The sequence below is a fragment of the Muscardinus avellanarius genome (assembly GCF_963383645.1).
Source record: "Muscardinus avellanarius genome assembly, chromosome: 4".
NCBI lineage: Eukaryota > Metazoa > Chordata > Mammalia > Rodentia > Gliridae > Muscardinus > Muscardinus avellanarius.
In genome coordinates this window covers 110,685,875-110,705,926 of record NC_137789.1, presented here as the reverse complement: position 1 = coordinate 110,705,926, position 20,052 = coordinate 110,685,875, and the positions used below count along the sequence as shown (strand labels likewise).

General features: G+C 36.9%; 1 protein-coding gene across 1 annotated transcript in view; it reads left to right on the top strand.

The window, feature by feature from the left end:
• The window catches only part of RTKN2 (rhotekin 2), a gene marked incomplete at both ends in the record, with an annotated part of 84,307 nt that overhangs the window by 29,310 nt on the left and 34,945 nt on the right, over positions 1–20,052 (top strand). The window contains 4 exons of the mRNA XM_080694809.1: positions 4,875–4,933; positions 8,589–8,642; positions 9,949–10,066; positions 12,408–12,605. Coding sequence (XP_080550935.1) covers positions 4,875–4,933; positions 8,589–8,642; positions 9,949–10,066; positions 12,408–12,605 — 429 coding nt within the window. The remainder of the gene's footprint in view (positions 1–4,874; positions 4,934–8,588; positions 8,643–9,948; positions 10,067–12,407; positions 12,606–20,052) is intronic.

Genomic DNA, 20,052 nt, shown 5'->3' with positions numbered 1-20,052 from the left:
CTTGAACTGTCTTTATTCGGTTTGGGTATTAGTGTGATGTTGGCTTCATAGAATGTATTTGGGAGAGTCCCGGTTTTTTCTATTTCCCGAAATAGTTTGAGTAGTATTGGGATTAGTTCTCCTATAAAGGTTTTATAGAATTCACTTGGGAAACCATCTGGTCCTGGGCTTTTCTTTGATGGTAAGCTCTTTATTGCTGTTTCAATCTCTTTGATTGTTATTGGTTGGTTTAAGTGTTCTATATCTTCTTGACTCAGTTTAGGAAGGTTGTATTTATCTAGGAAGTTGTCGATTTCCTCCAGGTTTTCCATTTTGTTGGAGTATAGTTTTTCAAAGTAGTTTCTGATAATCCTCTGGATTTCTATGCTGTCAGTAGTAATGTCTCCTTTTTCATCCCTTATCTTCATAATTTGGGTTGATTCTCTCTTTTTTTTAGTTAGGTTGGCTAATGCTTTATCAATCTTGTTAATTTTTTCAAGAAACCAGCTTTTAGTTTTGTTGATTTTCTGTATTGTTTTTTTATTCTCTATTTCGTTAATTTCTGCTCTAATTTTAATAATTTCCCGTCTTCTGCTGGCTTTGGGGTTCAATTGTTCCTGCTTTTCAAGGGCTTTGAGGTGTGTCATAAGGCTATTTATTTGAAGATTTTCTGTTTTTCTTATGTGAGCACTCAGTGCTATAAATTTTCCTCTTAATACTGCCTTCAAAGTGTCCCAGAGGTTTTGATATGTTGTTTCTTTATTTTCATTTGTTTCTAGAAATTTCTTGATTTCACCTCTTACATCTTCTATGACCCATTCTTCATTCAGAAGTGTGGTGTTCAGTCTCCACATGTTTATGTTGTTTCTCTGAGTCTTCTTATAGTTGATTTCTAGTTTCATTCCATTATGGTCTGAAATGACACAGGGAAGTATGTAACATTTTTTAAATTTGCTAGTGCTCATTTTGTGTCCCAGGATGTGATCTATTTTGGAGAAGGTTCCATGAGCAGCTGAGAAAAATGTAAACTCTGCTGTAGTTGGGTGAAATATTCTATATGAGTCCAACAGGTCCATTTGGTTAATGGTGTTCTTTAGTTCTGAGACATCTTTACTGACCCTTTGTCTGGAAGATCGGTCTAGTATTGTGAGAGGTGTGTTGAAGTCTCCCAGTATTATTGTGTTGGGATTTATGTGTGACTTCATATCACAAAGAGTTTGATTTATGAAAGTAGCTGCCCCTATGTTTGGGGCATAGATGTTGATTATTGTTATTTCCTCTTGCTGGACTATTCCTTTTACCAGTAAGATGTGACCTTCTTTGTCTCTTCTAATAAGTTTGGGTTTGAAGTCTAACTTGTCTGATATCATAGTTGCTACTCCTGCTTGTCTTCGAGTACCATTAGCATGGATTACCTTGCTCCAGCCCTTTACCTTGAGTTTGTTCCTATCTTTACTTGTAAGGTGTGTTTCTTGTAAGCAGCAGATGGATGGATTCTGGCTTTTAATCCATTTTGCCACTTTATGTCTTTTTATTGGGGAGTTGAGGCCGTTTACATTAAGTGTGATTATAGAGAGATAATTTTTAATTCCCAACATGTTAAGATCTTATTTCTGTTTAAGATACTGTTTATTCTTCTTTGCTTAGTTGTCTGCTGGATGGGAATTCTTGTTTCTTTGGTTCTGGCGTGTATTACCCATTTCCTCTTTGCAGTTAATCTCCTTGAGTATTTTCTCTAGCGCTGGTTTTGAAGACATAAATTCCTTCAGTTGCTGTTTGTCATGGAAGCTTCTTATTTCCCCATCTAATTTGATGGATAGTTTTGCTGGGTAGGAAATTTTTGGCTGGAAGTTGTTTTCTTTCAGAGTTTGGAATATGTTACTCCAAGCCCTTCTGGCTTTCATAACTTGGTTTGGGAAGTCTGGAGTGATTCTAATTGGTTTGCCTCTGTATGTCACGTGGCCTTTTGTTTTTGTTGCCTTTAAGATTCTCTCCTTGGCTTCCACATTAGTCATTTTGACAATTATGTGGCGTGGGGATCCTCTTCTCTGATCCTGTCTAAAGGGAGTTCTATAAGTTTCCTGGATCTGTGTATCGAACTCTTGCTCTATGTTTGGAAAATTTTCTGCTATTACTTCCTTGAAGAGATTGTTGATCCCTTTGGTTTCACCTTCTTTTCCCTCCTCTATTCCAATTATTCTTAGGTTAGCTCTCTTGAAATGGGCCCATATTTCTTCAATGTCAGATTCCTGCTGTCGGGTTTTTTTTTCTAAATTAGAAACTATGCGTTCATTTTTAGAATGATCATCTTCAAGGAGCGAGATTCTATTCTCCATGTGGTCTAATCTGTTGTTTATACTTTGGATTGAGGCCTTTACTTCATTAATTGCATCCTTTATCTCTTTTTGACTCTCTCTAAATTCTTTTCGAAAGTCCTCTATTATTTCTAAAGTTATTTTCCTAATTTGATCTTCTAGAGATCTTTGGATTTCTGTGTTATCAGATTCTGATGTTGTGGGGTTGTTGGCATTCACTGCTCCATTGTTATTTCTCTTTCCCATGATTTTGGAAGTTTGTGCCTTCTCTGGGTTCTTCCCTGAGTCACTACGAGTTCACTTAAGATGCTCTGGATCTCGTGTCTGTGGTATCTCAGTCACCACTACTCCTTAACTGGTTTGTATCACAAAGTCTCAGACCCAGGGAGTCAATCAAGGCTGCTTAGACCGTGGGGAGTGCCAAGTTGGGCGTTCTCCAGTGGGGAGTTGTGACTATGGTATGATATCTCTGCCACTGCCACTCCCCCCCTGGGCTGCACTGCTAAAATCTCCGACCCAGGGAGACTATCTGCGCAAGTCCCTGGGAGCGCAGTACTGGGATTTCTTCCCTAGGGGTCACAATTTGACTCACGGTTATTGAGTGCGCTGATGGAGCTGTAGTGAACTTGGTGGATTCGCTGCTGCCGCCACTGGCAATATGGCACCACTGCCACGCCCTTGGCCGTGATGCAGCGTATTTCTTCTCTGGTTTTGAACTCCGCTCTGAGTCCCTGCCAGTTGTGCTGTGCTCGGCCCTTGGGAGCTTTAGATGTTCCCTGCACCAACAAAACTGCTGACTGCCGCCCGGCTGTTCAGCACCTGCTCACCTCAGCTCGCTGTCCACCACTCCTCTCAGGCTCCTGGTGGCTGGTTGAATGGATTGGTCTAGGGCCGTCCGGTGAACTCACCACTGCCGCCAGCAGTAAGACGCTGCTTCTGCGTCCTAGGCCGCGAGGCCAAAGTACCTCCTCTCTGGATTTGAGCTCTGTTTTGAGTCTCCCTCCTCTCTGGAGCCTGGTGCTGCTAGGGGAGATGTAGGCCGCTCTGCTCCGGCCGCTCTGCGCCCGGCTCTGGCTGCTCTGCACCGCGGGTCTGGCCACTCCGGCCGCTCCGGCCGTTCCGCAACGTGGCTCTCACCCAGTTTCAACAGAGTATAAACTAGACTATTCAGATGAACTTTTTGCTTGATGCTGAAGCAGCAAATAAGATGCTCCCACCACAGCAAATTAAACTTTAATGATAGACTTGATCCTTTTAAACTTGTGATTCCATACAACATTATTTTGAAATAGTCAACAAGCATGTAATTAACCGAGTAAATTCCCCAAATTTACTGGGGATGAACAAAAAGTAAGTAGGTAGGATTCTGAGAATAGATGACTCAGTCAACTGCAGTGTTTTAGTATGTGCTTCCATAAATGCCTTAAGAATGTCCCATAAAACTTACCAGCTTAAATATGTCAGTGAGTTATTTTACTTCATTTGGAATATACTTCACCTCTGATACTCATGTGTTTAATCAAGTAAAGAGGTAAAAACTTAAGATGATTTTGTGTGTGTGTGTGTGTGTGTGTGTGTGTGTGTGTGTGTGTGTGTGTTGTTCTGGGGTTTGAACCCAGGCACATTCTACCTCTAAGCTATGCTCCCAGCCCCATTTAATTTTAATTTTAATTTATTTTTTGCTGTACTGGAGATTGAACCTAGGGGATTCTTCCTCCAAGGTATACCCCAGCCCTATTTTTTATTCTTTATTTTGAAATAGGGTCTCACTGATTTGTGGAGGAAGGGCCTCACTAAATAGCTGAGGCTGGCCACGAACCTGTAATTCTCCCGTCTCGGCCTCCCAAATACTGGGGTTACAAGCAGGTGCATTCATGCACAGCTTATTTTTATTTTTGAAACAGGGTCTTGCTAGATTGATGAGAGTCTCACTATTGCTGAGGCTGTCCTCAAATCTGACATCCTCCTATCCCAGCCTTTCAAATACTGAGATTAGCCAGGCGTGGTGGCGCCCGCCCGCCCGGAATCCCAGCTCGCTCAGAATCTCAGCATTTGTGAGGCTGAGACCAGAGGATCGTGGTTCGCAGACAGCTTCAGCTACTTAGTGAGACCCTCCGTGATGCAGTGAGACCCTGTTTTAAAATAATAAAAAATAGGGCTGGCATGTAGCTGGGAGGTAGAATGCCCCTGGGTTCCATCCCCAGTACTGCCAAAAAAAAAAAAAAAATTATTGGTGCATTGCAGTTGTGCATGATGGTAAAATTCATAGTGATACATAATTGTGCATCCTTAATACTTTTATAAATGCAACAGAACGGCTTTCATTGTGGAGTAAGCACCAAACGTTCAGGGAATACTGTTTATATGAAAAAATCAAAGAATGCTTCTGTGTCTTTCTCTTAATGCTAGTTAGCTCTTGACTAAACATTTCAAAGTTGGAGTCAAATAGTTTACATTTAACTGGAAATCATTATTATTTATAGATATGTATTTGTTTTACTCTTCAGGCATTTGTGAAAGATGTGAGACAGTTGCTCATTACAAAAGACCTTTCTGTTTATCATAGTTTTCTTTTGGCAGTGATGTGAATGTCAAACATAAAGAAAGAACCGCATGTAAAGGAAAGGTTGCCCTATCAGGTAAGCTGTAAGTGGGTCATTTGTACTGCTGAATAAATTCTAAAACGTACCTAGAGGTGATAAAGTTTTGTTTCATTCTCTACTTTTGCAGCCTCTCTATTTTTCATACCACTAAAGCTGTTTTTATCATCATGCTCGACATTTGTGTAGAACTCTCCAGTGTGAGCAGCCACCTCATACCATATGTACATTCTGTACTTTTTTCCCCTTGGTTGGGTACAGCTTTGTAGAACAGGTAGGATGATCGTCTCATTTTCTACAACAAGCTTGAGTGACTTGAGGCCAGTGGCTGAGCTGAGCTGCAAACCCAAGTTGGTTGACTCCCAACTTCTTTTCTGTTTTTAGTGATTGTCTCAGCCAAGATATCCATGGGGGTTGAAAACATGTTTATTTTGTTCATCACTTTATACCCAGAATCTAGCTAGCTCAGTGCTTGACACCCAGTAATAGCTTCAGGGCAATTTATTGGGTGGATGACTGGTCTTTGTTGCTTGTAGGATGATGACCAAACTTCCCCTATTTTCCATTCCGACCCGATTCTTTTTCTTAACCCTGTCTTCCATTACTCCTACAGATGAGCCATCGCCTTTATCTCTTCTTCCATCAGAAACACCCTGTGCTTCAGGCACCTAATTAGTTCCTGAAATAACTATTTTTTTAAAAAAAGATCTCTGTTCATCTCTATGACCTCCCTGCTATCCTTTCAGCTAGAAATGACGTTTGTCTGAGTTACTAATGCAGTTAAGAGACCATTTACCACTAGATGGCACTTAATGCTGTGTAGTCTCAGTTTCTCCAAAGTGCTAAGGAAACTAAAGACAATGGTTTGGAGATGCTGCAGATTGGAGTAAATATGCGCGGCTACCTTCTGTGTGCACTAGGAAGGTAATGTACTTTTACAAACACTATCTTGTCAGTACATTTTGGAAACAACATTTAGTACCTCCACCGGTCCTTAAGTGATAACTAGTTTACTTTACTGGCCAGGAGCCTTGTGGTAAGGAACCTTCTGCCAGATTTCAGGCCCTGTCACTCAAGAAATGGTTTTCCATTTCTAGCTTTACAAAAATTGTCATATGGAAATAAAGGCCTGCATATTTATTTATTTATTTATTTATTTATTTATTTATTTATTTTTCAGTACTGGGGATTGAATTCAGGGGCATTTTACCTCTGAGCTACACCCCCAGCCATTTTTTTTTTTTTTTAAATTTTGAAACAGGGTCTCACTAAGGTGCGGAGGGCCTCAGGAAGTAGCTGAGGCTGGCCGCGAGCCCGCGGTCCTCCTGTCTCCGCCTCCCAAGTACTGGAATTAAAAGCATGCGCCACCAGGCCTGGCTCATGGCCTGTATTTTATTTAAGATATTATTAGCTATAATCAGAAGTTTGCCATCAGCTAAGAAAAAAATCGTTCAGAAAAAAAATATGTGAATCCGTTGCTGGTTTTATGGTTTTTTATACCTGGGTTGTCATCTTTCTGATCGTAAGACTGGCACGAAGCATGTTTTATACTCCTCGCATCCTTTTGCTGCCAAACATCATACATTTATATAATAGTTGGCCTCTATGTTTAAAATGTTTTGATGTTAATAAAATATTTTAGATCTTTAAAAGGGATTTTTCCAGATACTTAAACATAATCTTCTAGTGTGGTACCACTCAGTATTCAAATGAGATTTTAAAATGTGACCGAAAATTTAAATGACAATAGACTCATCTGTTGTCATTTTGTAGTAGTTTATTGACTGCTACAACTCCTGATATTAAAAGAAAACCCTTTTCATGACCACAAATATGTAAAAACAACATATTTCTACATGTTTCTTTTTTCTAAAAGATAATTTTAAATCAAGGAACTGAAACTCTCTGAAGATGGGATACATATGTAATTTCCGTGTATTTATTAAAACAATAAATTCACCATTATAAATCCATTTTTTTTTAATATGGGGGTGACAATGTTGACTTTTGTTTTGGTCAAAATGTTTATTTGCGAAAAGGTCTCGTAATGTTTCCGAGATTACATTGACAGCCAGGAGACAACTGGGTTTTCCATTTCCAGCTTCACCACTTGCTGGCCAGATCTTTAAAAATAGAAAAGGATGACAGGCTTATCTTGATTCTGCCAAACACAAAGTAATAACCTTGTGGTCATTGTCTCAGCTTTTTTAGTGACTACTAATTCAGTGATTTAACCACATCAGGTCACCACGCCCCTCAGCTTTCGCTTTTGAAAATGTTAGACTTTGAGTACCTGATAGCATCATCAAGTTAGTTGTCCTATTATGGCTCTCAATTTATCATTAAATGTCAGTGAAGACATAAAAACAAAGGTGTGAGTACTGTTGGCTAAAAACTGAGTCAGCCATTTTCAAATATCTGGAAGGAACTTCTTCATTGCAGCTGACTTAAGAAAGGTGGGTTACACGTCCTTTGTCTTAATGATACATGACCACGTGAGAAATAAGTAAGAAACAGCCACTTTCTCCTATTGGGAACTTACATGACCAGGCATGAGAAAGGGCCAGGTTGACCGGTAAGCTGTGAGTGTACAGCAAAACAAGTCAGGGTCCGTGTTTGTCCCATGATAGTGTAAATAGTTAATGCCACCCTACCAGAGCAAGAACAGCTGTGAGTAAGAACAGTTGTGAAAAGAAATGGGTCAGCAGCTGTGGTCAAGCAAGAGTGGGCTATTTGACGGGACATCAGCCAAGTCATAATTATAAAACAATGAAGGCATTCCCATTAAAATCAAGAACAAAATAACAATGTCTATTATGTCAATAGAATTAACACTATTTTGGAAATTGTAGCTAAAATAATAAGAGTAAAATACGAAACTATTGAAAATAAATAGACAAACTGAATAATATTTGAAGATGATGGATTGCAGACCTCTAAGACCTAGGGGGATTTACCGGAACACTATTTGAATTAATAAAGAATTCAGTAAAAAGTAGCTGCATTTAAGATAAATATATATAAAAAATGGTAATTTCTCTCAAAACCAGCAATAACTAGCTAGAAAACAAGGCAAAAAACATTTACTTTTCCATAAAAAAACAAACCCCAAATATTAAACATCTAACACCCTTAATTAAAATGTTAGGGTAAATGTATTATGCCACTTTATGTAAAGACAGAAGATTATAAAATTTTCAGTCCCCAAGTTCATTTGGATAATAGGATAGCACTAATAAAACATTTCTAAAATTCATATAAAGAAATTAGGATAAGATGCTAACAAAATGAAATATTTCTAACAGTGAAGTATGTTATGAAGGTAAAAAGAGTAGTCAGATGTTCATAGTAATTAAGGACTTGATTCAATCAATAAAATGTATGGCCAGTGAACAGACATTTATTCAGAATGGCGTTGCTAGTAAAAATGACATCGTAAATCAACGAGGAAGAAAAAGATGTATATGTAGTCAGAACAATGAAAATTTATATTTTCAAGAAATATGTCCCAGAATTTTACATATATTAAATAGCTTTTAAAAGTACTAGCCATAAACAGTACCTAGAAGATGTGCTGTTAAGTAACACATTTCATTTGGCTTTGATGGTCAGAAGCTATGGAATTCACAATGTCCCATGTCACTGAAAGAAATAATAACGTACAAATTATTCTCACTCCCCCCCCCCCTTATAGATATTAGGATACCACTAATGTGGAAAGACTCTGATCACTTCAGCAATAAAGAAGGTATGTATGATATTAATTTGTAACTGAGATGTTTTCTTTAGTAAATTTGTGATTACTGGGGAAAAAGACTTCCTTCACATTGAAATCAGTTGATGTCTTTTGGCGGAATAATCAGAATCTTTCTGAACTGTTGTTTTCTGTTTTTTGTATAAATATGTTGCAATCCCTTGATCCTAATTAAGATAATTCATATTGGGAATACTTTTAAGCGTTGATAGGAACTCATGCAAGTACAGGCTCAGGGTGATGAGAAGAGGAAAGTATGAAAAAAATATTTAAGGAATGAAGGTAAAAGCAGCATGTCTTCTGTTGATCACAATCTGGGAGATCTTTTCTGCCTTATTTTCTTACTTCGTATTTTTTAGCAGAGTGTAATAAAGAAGGAATTTTAGCTTGGTCTGATTTTTTTTCCCCCTTCAGCATTTTATGGCTTTAGATAGTCTTCATGAATCTATGTGTTGCTTAGGTCATGGAAATTAAACTCAATGGTTTTGAGCTGTTGGAGACAAGGCAGAAAAGAGATGGTAATCCTGTATCTTTGTGTCTACAGTGATAGCTTTGTTCCTCACACTTTAAAAACGGAATCATATCAAACGTAATTAGTTTTATATGAAGAATTTGAAATCAGGTTAGTGTTTGTTATTCAATTAGGAAATATAATTTACTTTACAAAGGAATGCATGTGGGAATTAAGTAAATCTTTCTGATTCCTACAGAGAATAAGTTTTTCCAAACAACTATAGTTTCTTAGTAATGAGGATTTAGCTCTTTAATTACCTAATACTTTTTAAAACATCACCAAATTAAAAGGCTGAACAGCTATGGATTTTCTGTTCCCATGCCTACTTTTTATTTATTTTATTTTTTTGGTGGTTTCCTTCCTTGCTTTTAGTTTGGAAAATTGTTGCTGTTGTTAATATGCCTACTCTTAACCTTATAATAAAAAGAAATTTAGGAATAATTTTGAATAGACCTGAAACTACAATGTCACAAGTGATAGTGTTCATGAGTATACTATTAAGGGTTAAGAGTTTTCTAATAATTTATGATTTTGGTGGAGTCTTATATATGTAAACTTAGTTTTTAATACTTTCTAGTTTAAGGCTGGGTTCTCATTGGGTAAAAAAGGTATTGTTGTATATTGGCAGAAGAGCCACTGTAAAATATTAAAGGTTACATATACAATGTATGAAAACAAGGATCCGTTAACCGTATTTAAGTTAATATTTTTCATTTTCAATGTGATTTTAAGATATCATTCTTTAGTATTTATTCTATTACCTAAAATGTTGTCTCTCCTCTCTAGGATCACAGCGCTATGCTATTTTTTGTTTATTCAAAATGGGAACTGAAGTTTTTGATACTGACATGGTGATTGTGGATAAAACAATTACAGATATATGTTTTGAAAACACAGCAATTTTGTAAGTATCTTTAATCTTCAGAGGATGAAAATAGTCTAAAATGCTACTTTTTTTCTTTAAAGACAGCCTAATTATTGGGTTTGTGGATTGTCATGGCCTAATTATTGGGTCTTTGTGTTCTTTTGGAAGCATTAAGATAGTTAAATGTTTAAGTAATGTTACAGATTATTCTGTTGAAAAGAAGCTCATTTCTGATGTAAAATAAAATGAAAATCTTGTAATTAATATTAGCAGCAAATATATGACTCATTGGGTATGGTAAGTTTTAAAATTTTATAAATATTTATAGTTTCTTTATTAAGCCATGGATACAGTGGAATTTCATCTAACATTACTTGGTATAGATTGAATTTGGGCATAAAATAGGTTCTTCCTTCTCATTGTAAGCATTTTAGTTACAGAAATACTAAAATAGTAAAGCAGTTTAATTTATGAGAGAGTCCTGACGTTGTATCATAGGAAAAGCACTTGGTAAAAATTTCCAGTGTTCTTTTCTTATGGCACACTTCTTTCATGTACTCCACAACAATAAAAAAAAAAAAAAGGGTGATCCTCAGGGCTGTTTTTATTGCCCCTGCTCTTTTACAGGCTCATTTTATTGTGGCCATAATACAGAACCAGAAAGAACTCCTCAGGTAGCCATACAAATCATTTAACCAACATAAGTATTTCCTGGCCTCTTTCAGATTGGCCTAAATCAGTATGGGATTTTTTTTTTCCCCCAGGCTTTCAAAGATACCATCTTCATATCTAATGTTAATAGCTACGAAACTATTTAAAAAATCCATATACATGGTTTTTGCCATTTTTAGCTATGGAGCAACTATTTGAGAATTCAGAGGACTAGTTTTGCCATTCACATGACATTAAAAGGGCCATAGCAAAACATATTTTGTGGCTTCTGGCCTAGTGTCCCTTAGTAATTGTATAGTGCAGGAAAAGAAAATACATTGTCCTGAGTTATTAGCAGCAATGCAGGCCTTTTTACAAGCTCTACTGGACCAAAGAAATTTATTTAGGGTCCAAAAATAAAATCTAAATACTTATACAGTAGAGGATAAAATTATTCTCCTTCCTTATCTGAATACTTTTATTTCTATTATCAGCTATTGCTAATGAGTTAATTTTCCCTGCCAGAATTAGCCTCTGAATGGGGCTCTCTGCATCCCGTCACTTTGCTATTGTTTATTTTTACCACAAGGACAAAAATCAGACTTTATTTTTCAGGGAAAGAACAATAAAGATTACTCGAGAAGAAAACATGTGATTTACAATTTTTTAAAAATTCTGTAAATATTTTAAATTGTTCTAAAAATAACTGCTGACAAATGTTCTACATGTTTAAAATGCGCCTTTTGTTACGATGATTGTTTTTAAAAGTGTTCAATATTTATGAATCTCTGGTTCTCCTCGAAATATTGACATTTGTTAGTCATTACCAGGAATACTGAATGTTTAGAACCTGCCAAATCATAAACTAGAAAAATATCTGGAAGTTATTCCTTGGACTTATCCAACCTATAGATTGGCCATTGAAATCTTAAAAAAGTTCATGCTGTATTTTTTAAATCTTTGAGCCTGATGGACATCTGCTATTGACAGACCTCTTTTGTACAGTCTTAGATGTGTTTTATTATTACTAACACCACCAGTCTTATGCTAAAGGTAGTTCCTTGGGTCTGAAAAAGAGGAAATCTAATCTTAGCATTTACTAAAATTGCAGGATTTCTCTGTATAAGTTAATAAATAATGTACCACATATCTTCAGGTACAACACTAAGAATGCAGAGAGCACAAGACAGCCCCACCCTCAAGGACACGTGCTTTGAAGCATATCCCTCTATGTTGGTTTTGTGGGGTGTTATTTTTTTTTCATGTACAAAGAGTGAAATGTTGTTTATAGTTATTAGGTACAAATGTGGGGTGAGGTTTACATTCATGACTGGGCTGTAAGTGACTTTTTTTGAAGAAGAAATGAAAACTAAAGGCATAGCAGATTTTGCTTTGGAGGGATAGTCATGTCAGGAAATTACACACACAGCATAAATCTTAAAGAATGATACCAAAGGATTAAAAGGGAAATGTAAAATGACAAGAAAATCACCAGGGTATTTTTTTTCTTCTACCCTTTATACATGGGCTTAATTAAGTTGGCCTTAGTTTATAAACTGCTAGCTCTGAAAGTTGTAATGGCTCTGTTAGACCATTTAGATCCTAAATAAATACAAGGTGATCCTGCCTCTGACTTTAAATGCTGATTTTTAAATGTTAGGAAAACATCAAAGGGAGGTAATTTTATTTTCTACTAAATTTCTAACATTGTGAATGCCTTTGTTTATAGTAGTGAAGCGGAGCCAGACTTTCAGATAAGGGTGGAAGTGTATAGTTGCTGTACAGAAGAATCTTCTATGACCAATACGCCAAAAAAGCTAGCTAAGAAACTCAAGACATCTATAAGTAAAGCTACAGGAAAGAAAATGACTTCAGTCCTTCAAGAAGAGGCTCAGGAAACAAGCATGTTCTTCAGTTCTGCTGTTTCGTAAGTTTTCTAATACAATATTTACGGTAACATAGTTATACCTTTCAAAGTATTGTTTATGGAGTATATGTTTACATTTTAAGTAGAAAAGCATCCTGTAACACAAACTAAACTTGGTTGTCTGACATTTACCCACCTGAGGTATCTTGATGCTTTCCTTTGAAGGAAGGAAGTTGGGTTACAATTGTTTTTTAGTTGTTTGGAATTCTAATATCTACCAGAAAGAGAAAATGTTTTTCTCGAAAGAAACAATGCGTAGGCCAGTTTTTTGCTACTTATCTATCAGTCTACTAAATGGATTTCTATATGTGGGCCATGGTTTATTCTTATAAAGCTTGATATTTTTTAATCACCTTTTAACAAACCTATATTATTATTGACATACTTTACAAAATAAGTCCTTACTGTAATCTATGGACGGGGTGGCGCAAGCTTGTAATCCCCGTGCTCGGGAGGCGGAGACAGGAGGATCGCGCAGGTTCTAAGCCAGCCTCGCTGGCTTAAGAGACCCTATTTCCAAGTAAAAAATATAAAATAGGTCTAGGAATGTAGCCCGGAGGTAGAAAGGTTCCATCCCCAGTACACCAAGGGGGAGGGGGGAGGAATCTAGTCTATATTCAAATAAAAAAAGGTGCGTACATTTTCTTCTATATATTTTATTTATTTTCCTGGCCATTATTTACTGAAGAAAGTCAGAGGTTATAGGAGTTTCCATATCTTGAATCTAGCTGATTGCATCTCTGGTCTTTTTTAAAAAACATTTTTTTAGCCCTGTATTTTCTATAACCTGGTAATTAGATCTGAAGGACTGGTTAGATTCAAATTCTTTTCGAGTACTAATACTTCATATAATTAGATGTATTTCCGAGAATCTCCCATTACGAGGCCTTGTTCCACTTTTGGGTTCAGGAATTGCCACCCGGATCCATCCATTGTTAAGTTCCCTATCAATCTTTTGTCTAATGCTTTTAGCAGCCACCACTGATAATTCTTTATTTCATTGGGGATGATAATTTTATGACTTCCTAAATTTGTCCTGCACTTTCTTCCTAAACTGTCATTCTTACAAGAAGATTGTTCCCTCATAAATCCTCTGGTTACAGCTGCAATAAAATTTTTGGAGGAAAAAAATGCATGATTCTTGGATGTACCAATTTTTAGAAAAAAGTAAATGGATATAGGAATCACAGAGAAAAGCAATGTTGTGTTATTCGAACTCTTGACTTTTCATATATTTATATTTCATTCTGTTCTTAGTATTCTGATGTCAAATTGTCCCACGTTTGAGCAGTGGGAACCCTTCAGGCTCATTCCTGTATCCCTTTGGTACCACCTAATGATTGATGGCTTCCTCATTCTCTGACCCAATAGTATGTTCCCTGTTTATTTTCTGGCTAGACTTGAAATCACCATTTCTCCATGAAGCTTTGATTTCTTTCAGATACCTGTTTTAAACATTGTACTTGTTTCTACACAGATAGTTTTGTATTTATTTTTCATTGGGGAACTGTTGATCAGGTTGGATTTTTAGAATTTCTTTGCAAGTCTAATATAGTTGGTTCTTGAGCATGTTAGTAATTTTACTCCAATTAGAAAAAAGCAAAATGTCTTCAATATATATCTTGGAAACATCAGTCATCAAAATGTAATAAATAACTTCTTTCATGTCTGATGTGTTGCATATGAAATGTGTGTTGGCACTCTGATGTAGTGATTTCCATCTACTTTGACTGAGATGCATAATAAAGAAATATATTTTAGCCGGGCGTGGTGGCGCACGCTTGTAATCCCCGCACTTGGGAGGCGGACACAGGAGGATCGCGCAGGTTCGAAGCCAGCTGCCCTGGCTTAAGAGACCCTGTTTCCAAATAAATAAAAAAAGTATAAAATAGGTCTGAGAGTATAGCCTGGAAAGTATAAAATAGGTCTGGGAGTGTAGCCTGGAAGTAGAATGGTTTCCAGGAACCCCAGTACCACCAAAAGAAAAAATACATATATACATATTTTACATTATGACTGAATGCACAGTTACATAAGCAGATTTTGTGAGGCAATACTTACCCTGATAACTATAATGTAAGTAGTAAGGGCTATTTTTATTCAGGTTGCTTTCAGTTATTTTTAAAGTGCTGAGAATTGTTAAGTTGATTTTATGATTTATGAATAGGTGTCATTCCAGAACCTGAATAACAGTCATAGAAGATGTAAGTTTTTCCAATAAAACTGCCATTTAATATGGGGCAGAGGACCTTTCATTTTCTTCCTTGAGATATAAGACTAAATCTTAAGTATTCTACTTTAAGATTACATTAAGGATTTGTTAGGAGATACTTTAACCATAAGCTAGCAGAATTTTTTATGACTAGATAACTCTACATCTAGGTTGAAACAGATTTTAAAGCTGAAAATAGACCTTAGAGGTAATTATTTAGTTCAGTAGTATTCCTTATTTAAGAAATAATAGTACCAATAGTGTCCTTATCCAACTACACTATAGCTTAGACACATATTTTTCTCTGAGCCTCAGTTTGCTCACATGAAACTAAAGATGCTTAGATAAAACCATTTCCTTTTTAGAAGCTCCTTAGAGACATTTCTAGGGCTTAATACTCCTAAAGCACACAAAAGCAACAAAAAGAGTTCTAACGTAGTTTAAAACCTTGGGTTTTTTTTTTTCTTCTTCTTTTGGAGGTATTCTAGGGATTGAGCCCCAGGGGTATTCTACCTCTGAGCTGTACCCCTAACCCTTTTTATTTATTATTTTTTAAATTTTGAAACAGAGTCTCCTTAAGTTACCGAGAGCTTTGGTAAGTTGCTAAGGCTGGCCCCAAACCTAAGACTATCCTATCTCAGCTTCCCAAGAGATAGGATTACAGGCAGGCCCCTCCATGCCTTGTTTAAAACTTTCCTATTTGGCATTGGTGCTTAATTCCTTATTATGTCATTTATCACTGTGACCTGTGAGAGTTCGTTTAGTTTTTTTTTTCCTCTGTGAGATGCTAATAATATCTAACTCCATAGGATTATTATGAGATTCAGTGAGATAATTTGTGGATGTGGCATAATGTAACTCTTACTATTTAACTATTTTTACTGTTTCCAGAGCAGAGCTTTTTCTAAGTCCTTTCTTAAACTTATGCTGAAGTATTGCCATGTAGAAACTTGACACAGGATTATAAAATGTGCACATTTTTCTTTACGAATTTCGTCCCCGGTACTCAGGGGCATTCTACCTCTGAGCTACACTCCCAGCCCTATTTTATTTTTATTTTGAAAAAAAGTCTCTCTAGGTTGGTGAGTCTCACTACTTACTGAGGCTGGTCTTGAACCTCCGATCATCTTGTCTCAGCCTCCTAAGTACTAGGATTATAGATGTGCACCACCACACCCGACTTTTTAAATTTAAAACCACATTTATAATTTCCTAGGAGAAGATAATCTAAGTGATGTTAGAACCTATATTTAGCTTGTATTTCTCTTTGAAGTCTACAGGTATTTGGGGGAATAACACTATTTTGTTTTCAATTGTTTTTAGCGAGGGCAGGCATATTTGTCTTAATGTTCGTTTTCTGTTTGCATTTGTTATTCTTCTTGGTTTGTCCCCGCATTCAAGTGCTAATCTTCTTATGAACATATTTTGTAAAATTTATATGCCGTTTGCTTATTTCATGCCCTTAAAGTTGGTCAAAGGATATTATCATACCTTTTCAACATTCCATCACATTGTTTTCCTGATCCCAGCATCCTGTTGGATTTATGGTTTGAATACACAGTACACTAGATTATCCTCAAAGCCTAGGCCTACTTCTCCCTGATACTTCCTTAACTGTCCACATCTGCTCCATGATAGGAGTTTAAGAATAAATATTAGTAACCAGGTCACAAAAGAGGATTGATTTTGTTTCTTCAGTAGCAATCTAATTCATTGTTGATGTCTAGTACACATTTTAGTCTTCAACGAAAATGGGCACATATAAAACAAAATATCTTCCCTAGTGATATGACATGTCACCAAATAGAGCTCTATTTTCTGATAAAAGTGCAGTTCCTCAGACTACCATTTAAGTAGTTATTTTTTGCATACCATTTTGTCTTCCTCCCAATTGTTATAACAGTTATTTGATTAAAAAAGTGGAGCTGATTAAACTTTTGGGAACTCAATATTAGGGTTGGCTAAAAGGAATGAGTGTAATGTTTTAAAAAGAAAATGTTATCCTGACAAGAATGTTTTAAAAGTGAAGTCATTGTTGGTCTTGGATGCGATGGTATTGTAATTAGTCATGGTTTAAAAATGAAGTAACTTGAAATATCACCATAAAGTATTGTTGGATCTGAAAGAAGACAGTGAACATTTTTGGTAATATTTAGTATGCTCCCGGATGTGATTAATTTATTCACTTGTGGAATTTAGCTTACTTAAATTTCTTTTAACTAGATTTTCCTGGTGCCTCTAATAGCTGAATTAATAATTTCTTGCTTGGATAACTAGTTAGTACATTAGTACATTATTTTTCACTATATAAACAAGTGACAGAAAAATGTATTACATTTTTGAAAAAGTAAACCACTATATTACATTTCAATTAGATGCAAGTTCCAAAACAGGTATCCAAAAACTTGTCTGGAATAAATGGATTATTTTTGTTCTTAGAAACAATGTTAAAGGTTTGGTGATGTGAAAGGCAATGCAGTTTTTAAATATAACTAAGGAATTACTCAACCTCTGCATGTAATTTGTCCTTTAGTCATCTTAGAAATGATTATTCAGCAATTATATCATGTATCGCATGGATTCAAAAGTTAGTAAGTCGTGGCTGTGCGCTCAAAAATCTGGGAGTAAAATATGGTCATGTGGTCACTGTATTTGGTTTTGGTTGTCTGGTTGGCGGTATTTGGTTTAGTTTTTTACAGTGTTGGGGATCAAGCCCTGGCCTTACCCATGCTAGGCAAGTATTCTGTCACTGAGCTACACCTCCACCACTCTATTTGTTTTAATTGAAAGAGTACCGTAATTTCCACTATTTCGTGTGTGTGTGGTACTGATGATTGAACCCAGGGATGTTCTACCTCTGATATACCCCAGACCTATTTTATTTTTTTGTTTTGAAAGAGGATCTCACTAATTTGTGTAGTGCTTTGTGGTAAGGCTGGCCTCAAACCTGCAACCCTCCTGTCTCAGCCTCACCTGGGATTTCAGATGTGTGCCACCACGCCTGGCTTAATTTCACTTAGTGTTTTAAATGAGGCATAAAGGTAGTATGGTGCAGTGGGGTATCCTTTTTAGGTATAGATAAGCCAGCTTCATTCTCTGAACCAGATTTTCTTCATCTGGACCAAAATATCTGCCCTGTCTACCTGAAGTAGTCATTTGGAATATTTAAAAAAGCCTATCAAAGTGACTTAAACTTAATATAAGTAGATGAATTATAATACTTTGCACATAATTGATTCTTAGGGGTGGATTTTATCCTACTACCATTTAACCATATTAATTATCTTATTAAGAGTTATAAGTTTGAGAAATAGAATCAAGAAGAGGAAAAAAGTTACTCATAGTTCAGCCTTTCAGCTTTTATATTTCAAAGGACTGTTAACAATTTTTAATTGATAATTTAAAATTTATATTTTAAACTGTGGTACTGCAGATTGAACTCAAGGGCATTCTACCTCTAAGCTACACCTCCAGCCCTAATTTATTTATTTATTTATTTATTTATTTATTTATTTATTTATTTATTTATTGGCACCAGGGATGGAACTCGGGGCATTCTACCTCTGAGCTATATTCTCAGCCCTATTTTATACCTTTATTTTGAAATGGTGTCTCACTAAGTTGTGGTGGGCCTGACTAAGTAACTGGGGCTGGCCGAGAACCTGCCATCCTCCTGTCTCAGCCTTCCAAGTACTCGGATTTTAAGTGAGCACCAGCATACTCACTCTCAGGTTTATAAATATCTAGCTTTGGGGGATATTTAGATATTTCTAATTATGCTGTACATTAAACTATTTTAATGGCTATATTGGCTATTAGTTGGTCATAGTGTTGTTGAACCATTATTAAAAAAGGTTAGCCTTTTTCCTATTTCCAGATATGTCATTCTTTGGAAATAGAGGTTAATGCCTTACATATTTACTTTAAAGTGGTTAAGAAAGTTTCTTAGTCATAATCATCTCCTAGGGCCTGAGAAATAAAATTAAACATGTAATTTGATCATCACATAATTTTAGTATCTTTTGCCACACAAATTGCTTTCTAAACATGCCACCTTTCCATTGTTTCCAGGGACATGCACAGTTTCTAATATACTCCTTCCCGTGAACACTAATAGCAGTATTTTTATATTCCACAGACATACTGAAATATCTGTTCCTGAAATAAAGATGATTCAAATGTTGTTGGTGCCGGGCGTGGTGGCACACACTTGTAATCCCAGCGTTTGGGAGGCTGAGATAGGAGAATTGCACAGGTTCGAAGCCAGCCTCAGCTACTTAGGCTCTCAGCAACTTAGCGAGACCCTGTTTCCAAATAAAATATAAAATAGGTCTGGGAATGTAGCCCGAAGTTAGACAGACCCTCGGTTCCATCCCCAGTACTACACACACAAAAATGGTCTTGGTGGTCAGTGAATATTAATTATGATGTTCTCAAGATGAAACCCTGGAGTTACTTCATTCTCTCTTTTTTTCTTGCACCATTTCTGATATTTTTCTTGCTGAACCTAACATGCAGGTAGACTGTCGAATACCTTACCCCTTTCAGTTTTATGACCTTGTTGCCTCCAGTGACCTTGCCCCCTCACTCCTTTCTGGGCCTTGTCCTTTCTAACAGTTGCCGCCTGCCCTCTAAAACCTTTGCAGACGGCCCCCACTCTCCACACCTCCGTGCGCCCTCCTTCTCAGGGCCCTGGCTCCAGCGTGGGCTCTGTGGTTTACCGTCTTATTCTCTCCTAGCGTCTCTTTCCTTTGGTCATACTCACCTTGGAGGAACGCTGACCATGGTTACATCCTCCTGAGCACCTGTGCGTTGCACCAGAACTCGAATCAGTGAGGAATCTGAGTCCTTCTCCTCCTCACCACCTGGAGGGGCTTCTCAGGGTAGGGCTCAGCAATCCGGCGGGCCCTCTGTAGCCTCCACTAAACCTCTCTCCAAGGCATTTCAACGATTTCCTCTCTTTTTTCTACCTAACCTCCATCTCTCCCCTCTACTCATTCACAGCTGGTGAGTTTTTTCATACATTCTTGATATTCCTGAAACAATCTGAAGACCACTCTGTCCATCAAATCCATCAGTCTGTTTGCATCTGTATCTGTGTCTGCTGTTTCCTGCTTTGTAGACTGCCTCCATCTGCCGGTGCCTTAGATCCGATCCTGCCAGTTCTCACACTCCCACCACTCTCTCCTCTCTCCTACATCATTACCCCCCCGCCCCCCTGCATGGTTACCATAA